Source organism: Dendrobates tinctorius, unplaced genomic scaffold (genome assembly GCF_039654945.1).
Source record: "Dendrobates tinctorius isolate UK_male_01 unplaced genomic scaffold, ASM3965494v1 ptg000064l, whole genome shotgun sequence".
Classification (NCBI taxonomy): domain Eukaryota; kingdom Metazoa; phylum Chordata; class Amphibia; order Anura; family Dendrobatidae; genus Dendrobates; species Dendrobates tinctorius.
In genome coordinates this window covers 7300577-7313419 of record NW_027361732.1, presented here as the reverse complement: position 1 = coordinate 7313419, position 12843 = coordinate 7300577, and the positions used below count along the sequence as shown (strand labels likewise).

Sequence of the window (12843 nt, the reverse complement as noted above, 5' to 3'; positions counted from 1 at the left end):
TCTGTTATTGACACTAACCATCAGTTCTCCTCGCCAATCTGGGCTGGCCATTATAGTTAACCCTGTCTAGACTATACTGCAGCCACAGGAGGTTTGCTTTCAGATAACAAACATTACTTGTAAAATACATTTAACCATTTGGAGTGCTAGAGAGTGGAGTACTGTCTTCACCACTCCTACTACTGAAATTTATATTTGTATCTTGTATGTAACCCCTTCTCATGTACAGCACCATGGAATCAATGGTGCTCTAAAATAAATTATTATAAGGCTATGTATACATGTCGCGGATTTGCTTGCAGAAATTTCTGAACAGTTTCTGCATCTCTTGGCAGAAAACGCAGTGGAAAATCCGTGTGTTTTTTATGCATTTTTGTTGCATTTTTCAGAGCTAAATAAAGATATATTATTAAGAAAAAAATAGTGATGTAATTTCCTTGTTCATCCTCTTCATTTTTCATCCTCCATTGAAGACCATAATATCATTACATACCATGCTCAAATTTATATTGCTTACACACACAAAACAAATATAAGTAAATGTATATATACGGTATATATATATATATATATATATATATATACTGTATATGTATAATACCAAGCCCGAGGTTTAGTATTGAACAGGTGTCAGCCAGGTACCCTCATTAATAAAACGGTACATAAAGAGTTAAATAAAGACACATAAACACACGCGCGCCTATGCAGGAGCATTAATATATAATTAACCTACATATGCTGTAACAAAACATCAACTGTCAGAAATCTGTGTGAAACGCAATGTTTAGTTTTTTTTTTTTAAAAATGTAAAAAAACTATTACGTGGTCTCCCGCATAATTTTCATAACCAGCAGAGGGAAAGCCGATGGCTGAGGGCTGATGTTATATTTCTGGGAAGGAGCCAATAGCCATAAAGGTTCCCAGGCTATTAATATCAGCTCACAGATGTCTGCTTAGCCTTTACTGGCTAGTTTACAAGGGAACCCAGAAAAAATTGACATGGTGTCCCCCTATAAAATCAAACCAGCAAAGGCTAGCCAGACAGCTGCAGGCTTATATTAATAGCCTAGGAAGGGGCCATGTATATTGGCACCCCCAGGCAAAAAACATCAGCTCTCAGCCACCCCAGAAATGGCGCGTCTTATAGATGCGCCAATTCTGGCACGTAGCTTCTGCTCTTTCCACTTTCCCTGTAGCAGTGGCAAGTGGGGTTCATATTTGTGGAGTTGATGTCACCTTTGTATTGTCAGGTGACCTCTATAAGACACCTATTCATTACTAACCCTATAGTTAAATGGTAAATAAACACACAGCCACAATACAGTCCTTTATTTGAAAGAATTACACAGACTCCTTTATTGAATCTAAATTAACCATACTTACGGAATGTCTAATCCTCGATGCCCTCGTCTCCTTTAATACTCCATTTAATACTGAGTGTCCCACGGCAATCTCACATGTAGAACAGTCCCATAGGGAGATGTGACTGCTCTACCCAGCCTCCAGTGATACAATGACAGCAGGTAATAGCTCCCACAGTGTATCACTGCGCTGCCGTAAGAGTTCACCAGAGTTCATCAGCTCCAGTGCTCTCACTTATGGCACTACCACTGTGTGAGAACTTTTTCACATAGCGGTGCCGTAAGTGACAGCACCGGAGCTGATCAGCTGATGAACTCCGGTGAACTCTCAGGGTGACTCAGTGATACACTGCGGGAGTGATTAGCTCCTGTCAGTGTTTCACCGGTGGTCGGGTAACATCGACATGGGACACTTGGTATTAAATGGACTACGACTGACAGGGAGTATATGTTGGTTTATTATTTTTGATTGCTTGCAGGAGACGTGGGCGTAGGGGATTAGGTATTTGGTGAATATGTATATTGTATGTGAATATGTATATGATTATGTCAATGTTTTGGGTTTTTTTCACAATTGAACTCATATGCCAGATGATGAAACTATTTTCCCACCATCGGCTCATGCTGTCTCTGGAAATTCCCACACAGCAATGGCATAAAGTGAGACTAGGGACTTTTTTTTTTTAAGTGGCGGAGGAATATAGTGCGGAAGGATACCTACCTTCCGTCATTGGATTCCTGCAGCCCGTAGAGAACGGCAGCAACAGCTGATGCTGCAGTTCTCTACCCAAGATCATCGTGGGACACACTCGTGGACTGCTTCGGATCGTGGGTGAGTATTTTTGTGGTTTGTTATGTTAATATTTATTCCGTAAAAGACAATGGCTTCGGGGAACAATGCGACAAGTATTGGTAAGTATGTTACTCTATGTTATATGTACTGTATGTCTATGTATGTATTGTATGTAGTATGTATGTAGTATATATGTGGTATGTATGTAGCATGTAGTATGTATGTAGTATGTATGTAGCATGCATGTAGTATATATGTAGTATGTATGTAGCATGTAGTATGTATGTAGTATGTATGTGCTATGTATGTAGCATGTAGTATGTATGTAGCATGCATGTAGTATGTATGTAGTATGTATGTAGTATATATGTAGCATGTAGTATGTATGTAGCATGCATGTAGTATATATGTAGTATGTATGTAGCATGTAGTATGTATGTAGCATGCATGTAGTATATATGTAGTATGTATGTAGCATGTAGTATGTATGTAGCATGCATGTAGTATATATGTAGTATGTATGTAGCATGTAGTATGTATGTAGCATGCATGTAGTATGTATGTAGTATGTATGTAGTATGTATGTGGTATGTATGTAGCATGTAGTATGTATGTAGCATGCATGTAGTATGTATGTAGTATGCATGTAGTATATATGTAGTATGTATGTAGCATGTAGTATGTATGTAGCATGCATGTAGTATATATGTAGTATGTATGTATGTAGTATGTATGTAGTATATATGTAGCATGTAGTATGTATGTAGCATGCATGTAGTATATATGTGTTATGTATGTAGTATGTATGTAGTATGTATGTGGTATATATGTGGTATGTATGTGGTATGTATGTAGTATGTATGTAGTATGTATGTAGTATGTATGTGGTATGTATGTAGTATGTATGTAGCATGTAGTATGTATGTAGCATGCATGTAGTATGTATGTAGTATTTTTTTTTTTTTTTTAACATTTAACACATTAGCCGGATGATGGGACTACTACTGTCCCATCATTGGCTAATGTGTCAATCACTGTCATGGTAGCAGGCATCACCAGATGGGACTTGTAGTACCATCGGACGATGCTTGCACAGACCCCCGGACATCAGCACAGCCCCCCGGCAGGCCGGCACAGCCCCCCGGCAGGCCGGTACAGACCCCCACAGGGTGCACAGACCACCGGCAGGCCGGCACAGCCCCCCGGCAGGCCGGTACAGACCCCCACAGGGTGCACAGACCACTGGCAGGCCGGCACAGCCCCCCGGCAGGCCGGTACAGACCCCGGGCAGTCCACACAGCCCCCCGGCAGGCCGGCAGAGACCCCCGGAAGGCCCAAAATGACGGCGCATCATGATGCGCACACACCGCGCATCATGATGATGTCAGGCTGTCAATCAACTTTGAACTTCCGATTCCGATGCCGACTTCCGATATTGAAAAAATATCGGAAGTCGGTATCGGAATTCCGATACAGCAAGTATCGGCCGATACCCGATACTTGCGGTATCGGAATGCTCAACACTACTTACACCTGCATTATTGCTGCAGATTTGACTGACTCAGTGGAAGTTAATGGGTGAAAAGTGCTGCAGATCTGCAAAAAGAATTAACATTCTGTGGAAAATAAAATGCTGCAAATAAGGACGGAAATTTCCAGATCATGTGAACAACACTTCCGGATTGTCATTGATTAACCTTGCTTTAGTAATCCATTGCATTTTTGGAGCATTTCTGAGAGGAAAAAAAACACTGTGAAATTGCAACAAATCCGCATCGTGTGCACATGGCCTAATAGTAATAATAATTAAAATAAATGGCTGCAATCATGCACTCATGCGGTTTAAACAGCATGAATCTAATGACAGACTTCCTTTAACTGTTTGGGACAACATCTCGTTCTGATTTTGGCACACAAGATTTTCACTGCATACAAGCAATTGAACCATTTATCTACTTTGTCATAACGCAGACAGACAGACAATTGCCACTGAAGTCATCTCAAAATACAAAATGCTAATATTTATTGTCTCTTAGCTCTCTTTCTTTTAAATAAAATTTGTCTCCTTAATGTTTTCAAACTATATGTAATACTTAAAATGAAAAACAAGGTGTCATAAGCAACATTTACATGATCCAAATCAAGTCAATAGGCAAAGTAATAATACCAACATTGCTGCACAGATATGTATTCATGTGGTATGACTTATTAGTTAAATGATCAGTCTAAATAATTGACATTGCCGACAGTATGGAGCAGTGGGTATTCAACAATACATATCAATATTCGAAAATTCAAGATCTCGGCTCAGGGTCTGAAATTATAAATAGCATCATTGACAAACTTATTAAACATTTACTAAGCATTTATAAGCAAAATAAAACAGTACTCTGTTGCAAAGTGAAGTTCATGGCATGCATCCATTTTTCTTCTGTTTCAGACATTATTAAGTTTACATTTTCCAACAGTTTCGAACAGAATCTAAAAATAAGAATGACTAAGGGGTGCCTTCAAATATTCATTTTGTTTGTTAATAATTAGAGCCTTTTTGGCATAAATTATTGTGTCATAAATTGGCATGAGACTGGATTCACACGTCCAACATTTCCAACATTTATAGTCTGAGTACGGACCATGATATCCCAATCTGCTGAGGGGTTTTCTGACCCAAATTAAACTGCCTCATTTATGCCTAGGAGGCTGTTGCACTCTTTTCAAATAATTTTATTGGTTTTCAGTAATTAAACAGGGTAAGGGAAGGAAGGTAGGAAGGGAGGAAAGGGAATGGGAAGTAAAGAACCTTGTAAAGGTACGGAAAAAATTTAAAACTAGAGAACCCACAAATAGGCATTAAATAGCATATAGCAAATAACAACATAAAAGGAAAAGAAAATCGCCAATCCTTATTATGGGGTAACATTCTTGGAAGGAGATACAACATCCCGGTACTACAACGGCCATGTTTAGGCCTCAAAATACAATACCTCTTAATAGGTCTATTTGATATGGAATTTGTTGTTCCAAGTCTTCCATTTTTTTGTATATTTGTGGATGTGATTGTTGTTAATCGCAAATCTGAGTTCTGAATCGCTGTGTTGGCCTATCTTATCAAGTATGTCAGAAAACTTAATGCTCCGTCTCACTAAGCGATCTCGGTAGCGAGATCGCTGCTGAGTCACAAGTTTTGTGACGTAACAGCGATCTCACCAGCGAGATCGCTGTGTGTGACAGCGATCAGCGAGCGGCCCCCCTGCCGGTATCGCTGATCGCTGGAAGAAACCTCTGGACATTTCTTTGGTCGCTGGTCTCCCGCTGGCCAGCACGCATCGCTGTGTGTGACAGGCGGGAGACCAGCGATCAGCTGTAAAAAATAATAAAAAAAATAAAAAATATAGTTATTCTCACCTTCCGACGTCCTGTTCAGTCATCCGGCCTCTCTCCATGCTCCGGCCCCAGTGATCCTTTGCATGAATGACCGCGAGATGTCACGGTCTCGAGGGATAACAAAGTCTCGCGGTCATTCATGCAAAGGATCACTGGGACCGGAGCGTGGAAAGAGGCCGGATGGCTGAACAGGACGTCAGAAGGTGAGAATAACTATATTTTTTATTTTTTTTATTATTTTTTACAGCGATGGCCAGCGATGCCGCACTCTCGGCATCGCTGTGCTGATCGCTGGTGAAGCTGTCTGTGTGACAGTTCACCAGCGATCACATAGCGACTTACCAGCGATCCTGACACCTTGATATCGGTGTCGGGATCGCTGGTAAGTCGCTTAGTGTGACGGGGCCTTTAGGAACCTCGACTTTCTTCCACCATTGTGCTAACATGGTCTTAGTCACTAAGAGGATGTGTATGATAATGTATCTTACCGAATCATTAAACTGTTCCATGTCTAATGAAAGAAGTGCTCTTTCAGGTGTAATTGTGAAGTCCTTAGCAATGAGGTTAATGTGCTGTGTGACCTGGAACCAGAGGCTTTTGATCTTTGAACAACCCCAAAATATATGGTAGAGGTTCCCTTGATGTCCACAGCCTCTCCAGCACAAGGAAGATAATTCTGTGTTAAAACCTTGTTGGGGTATAGTACCACCTATTTAACAGTTTAAAATAAACCTCATGAAGACCCATTGATATGTTGGAATTGTAAGTGAATTTGATGGCATCGTTCCAATTCCCGAGACGGATATCAGCACCTAAATCAGACTCCCATCTCTTCATGTATATGTTTTTGTGGCTCGTTAGGTCCTTGACGACAGATCTATACAAATTACACAGACTCCAGAGGTTTTTATTTTTAAGGTTGCACAACAGTGAAGTTAGCATTTCATAATTTAAAGTCTTCCCTTTTATGATTTTCAAAATTCTATCTTTCAACATGGTGTAAAAAACCAGCTCAGATGATGGTAGATTATATTTAGCCTTGATCTCACTGAATTTCAAGAACTCCACTCCACTAAAAACATCCCCCACCTTTTTGATTCCAGATTTCCCCCATACCTCCGGCATCGGGAGATCATCCATAAGTGCAAATGAAGATAGGGGTCATTTTAAGATTTGCTCTGTTTTTTTTATATTTTTAGTCAGCTTAATGAGTTCCCTCCAGGCTGAGATTATCGACCGAAATATAGGATGTGATGAGTTCGCACTGTGCTTTTGCAGAAGGAAGTAAAAGAAAAGCTTTTGCGTGGAACCTCTATCACTAGCATCTCTCTCCAAGCCATACCAAGCCGGATGTGTCAGGTTTTCCATAAACCAATGCCAGCTCTGTTTGATGAGTGAGGCCTGATAATAAGCGTATATGTTGGGCAGTCCTGCGCCCCCGTGTTTTTTATTTTTATAAAGTAAGTCTGCAGATATTCTTGCGTTCTTACCTTTCCAAATAAATAGTCCGATGAGCTCTTGAATTTTATCAATGGATTGGCGTGGAAAGCTAACTGGCAAAGTCCTAAATATGTATAAAATTTTGGGAAGGATAAAGGCTTTAACTGCCAGTATCTTCCCAAAAATGGAAGTCTTTAACTGAGCCAAAAAGGATAGATTGCCTGTAATAGTCTTTATAATGCTGTCTAAATTGGCCCTAACTGTGGCTTGGATTGATCCTGCTATTCTAATCCCTACATAGACAATCTCCTCCTCCTCCCAAATGAACTGGGTTTGAGTCTTTATTTCGTTAATTTCAGATTGTTTCATGTTCAGAGTTATAAATTTTGATTTGTTTGGGTTTATCTTAAAATAAGATGCTCTAGAGAATTTTTCTAGTTCATCTGAAAGAGCTTTAATGGAATTTGCGGGATCAAGAAGTGTGAGGAAGAGATCATCTGCGAATAACCCGATTTTAAAATTTCGTGATGGCAGTTCAAAGCCTTTAATATCATTGTTTAATAAAAATGTTTCGGCTAGGGGCTTTATGGCAAGCACAAATAGAAGGGGAAACAGGGGGCACCCCTGTCTTGAGCCATTAGTAATGTCGAACGAGTCAGAAAGGAAGTTATTTGCATAGATCCTGGCACTAGGACCCGAGTATAGGGCGAAGACTGTTGATAGAAACTTCTCGTCAAAGCCAAATCTAGCGAGAGTTGCTGCTGTTGCACTCTTGACAGGAGACCTTTGGCATGTCCATAGTTCATACGGACCACAAAATACTGCCATGGGAATGCAGTCTAAGAAAGAGAAAATTGTCTGAAAATCCTTACATATCACATAAAATGTATTGTGCAATTATGAAAATTATGATACAATTTGCATAATTCCCCATTAGTTTTCAGTAAGGAATGTTAGGTGTGTTGGTCGTAGAAAGCCCTGATGTCCTATGTTCAGTTAGATTGATTTGGAATTAGGCAAAAAATAACATGTGGGACAAAAGCTTACAAATTAGAACAAGGAAAACCAGAATCAAATCACAGGACATTAAATTGTAGAACTGTCTCCTAAAATGATGTAAAAAATATGGATGATAATAATAACAATAATAATATATGTAAAGTCTTTAAATGCAAATAAAAACATCCACTATGATATTAAACAAACAATTAGAGCTGAATTTATCCTTTGGCGCAAATAATCATGATATTTCAATCTGTTATCTGCAGCTTTATATTTAGCATGTCACTATTCTTTAATTATTTGGATGTGTCCTCTAGATCCTTTTTATGGATATTTGGGACATAGGATCCCTAGTGATAGCTTGTACTTGCTCTACATCTGAAGACAGCATATTTAACGCTGTGTGAGCTAGTGCTTATAAATCCTCTTTACATTGTCTGATAGAGGTGTATCAGAATGACACACTGCTCAGGACATCCATATGACCTGATAGGGTATTTAGAAAGGAATTATAGAGTTTCCTACTGAAATGTAGTTATCAAAGTGCCAAACCATGCATCCCAATATATTGTGACAAATTAATTTCAATCTCGTCAGGACTATTACAATATTGGTTTATATGCAAATAACCTTTTCACAGATGAAGAGATTAGGGCATCTGGTGGTCTTTAGAGATTTTCGTCATTTATTGGAAGTAACAATCTATAAGTCAATATTGACCTTTTTGAAGAGTCTTATACTTTTTCAGGGTTTCATCTTGCAAAAGGTGCTTTAATCAGGCTCTTTCCATCTGCCTAAATAATCTAACTTCATATAGATAAGTGGTGCACTAGTAAGATTGTATTTTATATTATTTTATAAAATATGCAATAATGTCCATTACAGTAGAATGACATCATATAGTACAGACAAAGAATCACCCATGTGTATATCCAAGGAAGTTTCCATATCCCACAAGATTGCAGAGACTCTGAAGTCAGTATAAGCTACCTAAGCTGTAGCAATGTTTCGGGACACATACTTTTCTCAAGTTTCTGTAATGGACATTATTGAATATTTTTAAAAGAAGCATTTGAATACAATCCTACGAGTGCACTTTTTAAAGACCCTTGCCATTTGACTTAGGATATAAAGTCGAAAGAGAATTTACATATGTCTGATTTGGCCTTTTTGCCCCCCCCCTATCAGTGCAAATTAGGAGGACTTTTGCCTGGGTGAGAGGTCATATCAAATTTTACAGGCAATGTTGCATTGCCCTTAAGTTTCCTTATTGTAGATTGGCCCTTTCACAGAATATTGGGTAATATAGCCTTCATTCTCCTGATATGACTTAACAGCAATTATACAAATGAACATAAAAAACAGTTATAAAAAAATGGAATGCTATTGAGGATGTCTAACCAAAAAAAACTTTAGACCAGTGTTGAGATTTATAGCAATAAATCCAGGTAAACCTATATGGACATCAGAAATATACAGTACATATGGAACATACAAATATCTTCACATGGCATCCTACTGTCAATAGCTCTGTATGAGTCAAAAGTTTTCACAGAAGCTAAATCTAAATACATTGAAAAACAATATTGCTTATACCTTTCTTTCCGAACAACCTTTTCCTATGTACAAGCACTAGAAAGCCAAGGGAGGGTAAAAAGCCCATTAGTTTGGATTTCCATACACAGAAGTCCGGTAAATTACATTTCAGATTGGGTAGCACAAAGTTTGCTTGCAGTTATTGCAATTCCAATGGCTAGACTTCCATTATCTGCAAAGAGCTGAGCCACTGAGGCATTAAGCACAAGGCAATCACCATCTGTAATTATAGAGTCAACACAGTCTAAGACTGAGCGGGGACTGGATTCCCATGTCAGTCTTCTACGATTCCTGTTCAGCTCCAGTTTATAGTTGAAATTCTCAGCTTGTGCTGGCGTGCCAATCAGCATCATCGTAGCAAAAAATTGCGGGTATCCCTCATATTTTTCTTTCTTTCTGAGCACAAGAAAAAAGTGATGGCCCAAACAAGAATGTGCAATTATCCAGTCCACCGGCGCTGGCAGGTGCATATCAGTAGCAAGAAAGACAATTTCTGTTCCATGTAGTATGTTTATTGTATGAGTTTGTGTTAAATGAGCAACAACCACCTCTAAGTGACCTTCCCATTTACAGGCGTACAAAGGGCAAGAGCATGAAGTCAGCTGTGGCTCATGGGCCGTTTCATGGCAATGATGATGCCTGATTTGTGGAGCGGAAGCTTCAGGGACTGAGCATCTGTTTGAAGCATTCTGAAAGAAAAAGAAATTACTGTAGAAAATAGGCAATAACACTCAACATTTATGGAATCCCTGCGCACAGAAGCAGTCAGACATAAAACAGGAAACAAATGATAATTAGTGCATAGCTTAAAATGGGGAAAGGCAGTGGGTGCATGAACACGAGCTCCTGGCGAACGCAGTGGGTGCAGTAAAGTTGATGTGATGTAATAAAGTTCCTGGTAATACTTGTCATGCTGGAGGAGGCTTTTCATTTTAGTTGTAACTGTGTTTATTTGGGAAACATGAACCACGTCCATAGCAGTTAATTCAAAAGCACACAAGTATTACCCTGTAACAACGTACAATGCTCATGTAAGACGTTGCTCAGTGTGCTTGGGTCATCTACTCTCTTGGATATTTTATTTTTTTAAATAAAAAGTGGTAATAATGAATCCTAATCTAAAGGAAATACATATGGCCAAATGGTTTACCTTAATAGAGATAACACACCACTGGGATATTTCAGCATAAAGAAGTGTAATTTGACACCCAACTTAACATCAGTCAATAACTAATGCAATGTTAAACAAATTTTGTCATCTTCTATGTTCAGTAGATCACTGCTTCCCTGCCTCTGGGCTTCTTGCTTGTCAGGGTTGGTGCTCACTTGAAGACTGCCAGCATAAACCATTGGTATGGTACCGCTGCTGGTCCTTGCTGTAAGCAGAGGTAACGTTGCCTCTGCAACACTGGAGGAGTTCAGGGGGACTGAAGCTGACCCAATCCAGTGATGTTCAGAGCTGCTCTTGCAAGCTCTAAAACAAAGGAAACCAGCCACCTCTGATAGACCACAGGGGTGTGGTAACCTAGCAATGAGCTCTGCAGTATAGAATTAAAAATCCCGTCAGTATTGACAATACAGATGATTTCTAATAAGAGATAAATTGCAGTTACCTGTTTTTACACTTTGTATTAATTTTGTTAAATGGGCAGAATTTCAAATCATTTACGTTTTCTAATCCTCTGAAGTGAGATAACCATCTTTTACAAGTTATCAAGATGGTTAGTTATTTGTCTAGTTAGAAGTTGCTACATCTGTAGGAAAATAATCATAAGAAATAAATGTGAATATTCCCGTCCAATTTGTAATAGGATACAGGACCATTTTTGATAAGAAAAGGTTTAGCAAGAAGTTACAATCATTCTGTCCAGATCCATTATGTACCAGTAAGCACTTGGTCTGCTGCAGTGTATTGCTTCAGTGTGACATTGTGTTCCTCAATAAACAGTGTAAGGCTGAATATGCATAAATGTAATCAATTTGACACCGTAGACAATGGATTCATGCAAAATGGATATATAATGATTGGAAGTGAAAAAAAATGTAATTTAATGGAAGCCAGCCAAGTCTGATCCACAAACTTGCACAAGAATGGGACATTCATTAAGTTTTTCTTAGATTGAGAATGCAGGACTGGAAAAAACTCATTGTGTGACTACCCCCACTGACTTGTATGGGTCTTTGTGCAAATAAGCCTGATATGTGCAAAAATGACCTATTGCTTAAATCAGGTTTTTGCCTACATGTCACAATCTGTATAAAAAAGAAAATAAATCTTGCAGTTTTCACACTGACCACTGGGGATTTTTCAGACTTTAACTTCCCATTGTTTAAGGAACTAACATGTGTATATAGCCACAATGGTTGGATCTGAAGGGTTTTATCTTTGAGTTGAAGTGTCACATACAGTATGTCTCTGCAAAGGTCATTGTAAAGGGAGTGGGAGAAGGATCAGCTGTAACATCGCCTATTGTGACTGGTGGATCCAGTGTTATCAGCTGTGTAGCAAATGACTATCCAAATTACAGGTCACTGTGAATTTTGTACTAGAAAACACTGTTGGAAAATTGCACCACTTTAAAGTCAATGGATGTTGTCACTGTCGCATGATTCTTCTTCAACCATAGCACAATGCTACAGAAGTTCACAGATTAAAGACATTAAGCTGTATGTTCATTACATGAATCATTGTGACTGATTCATCAAGACTGGTGTAGCACAAACTTGCGTTACATCGGTCTTGACAGAGAAGCCAAAAACAAGGACCGGCACACCTGCTAGTATAAGTGTAATATGCAGGTGCACATGTACGCTGTTGCCATCAACAAAGCCTAGAATAAAAACATAAGATACAGGCACACTGTAGTATGTGAACAGTGACAACACAAGTAAAAATATATTGTACTTAGTTAACACCATTTTGATAAAAAAAAAGGTGTAAAAGCCACCCCATCACAACAAGGTGTACTTCACCAGGATGGTCCCTAGCTCCAGTGACTCGCCTCGCTAAGTGCCAACCAGGCCTCAAAATAAGCGGGAGCAGAGCAGGACCAGTGCTGATTGTCTGGGGACCTGTGTGTGAAAAACAGCACTGGGCAAAGTTGCACACTCCCAATTGTACTGAAGGTCAATGGATTTGCCATATTCACATGATTCTCCAGCAACCATAGCACAATTCTATGTAAGTTTCATGGAACAAAGAAGGTACGTGAATCTTCTGGGCTGGTTAATCAAGACTGGCATAGTGCAAGCTCGCCCTACACCAGT

At 39.2% G+C, this 12843-nt stretch overlaps 1 protein-coding gene across 2 annotated transcripts in view; it reads right to left on the bottom strand.

Annotated features, from left to right (window-relative positions):
• Nucleotides 1-6429: 6429 nt before the first annotated feature.
• SIAH3 (siah E3 ubiquitin protein ligase family member 3) overlaps nt 6430-12843 on the bottom strand; it is a 150671-nt gene continuing 144257 nt past the window's right edge. For both annotated transcript variants that reach the window (XM_073580270.1, XM_073580269.1), the window contains exon 2: nt 6430-10265. In XM_073580270.1, coding sequence (XP_073436371.1) covers nt 9678-10265 — 588 coding nt within the window. In that variant the 3' untranslated portion in view covers nt 6430-9677. The remainder of the gene's footprint in view (nt 10266-12843) is intronic.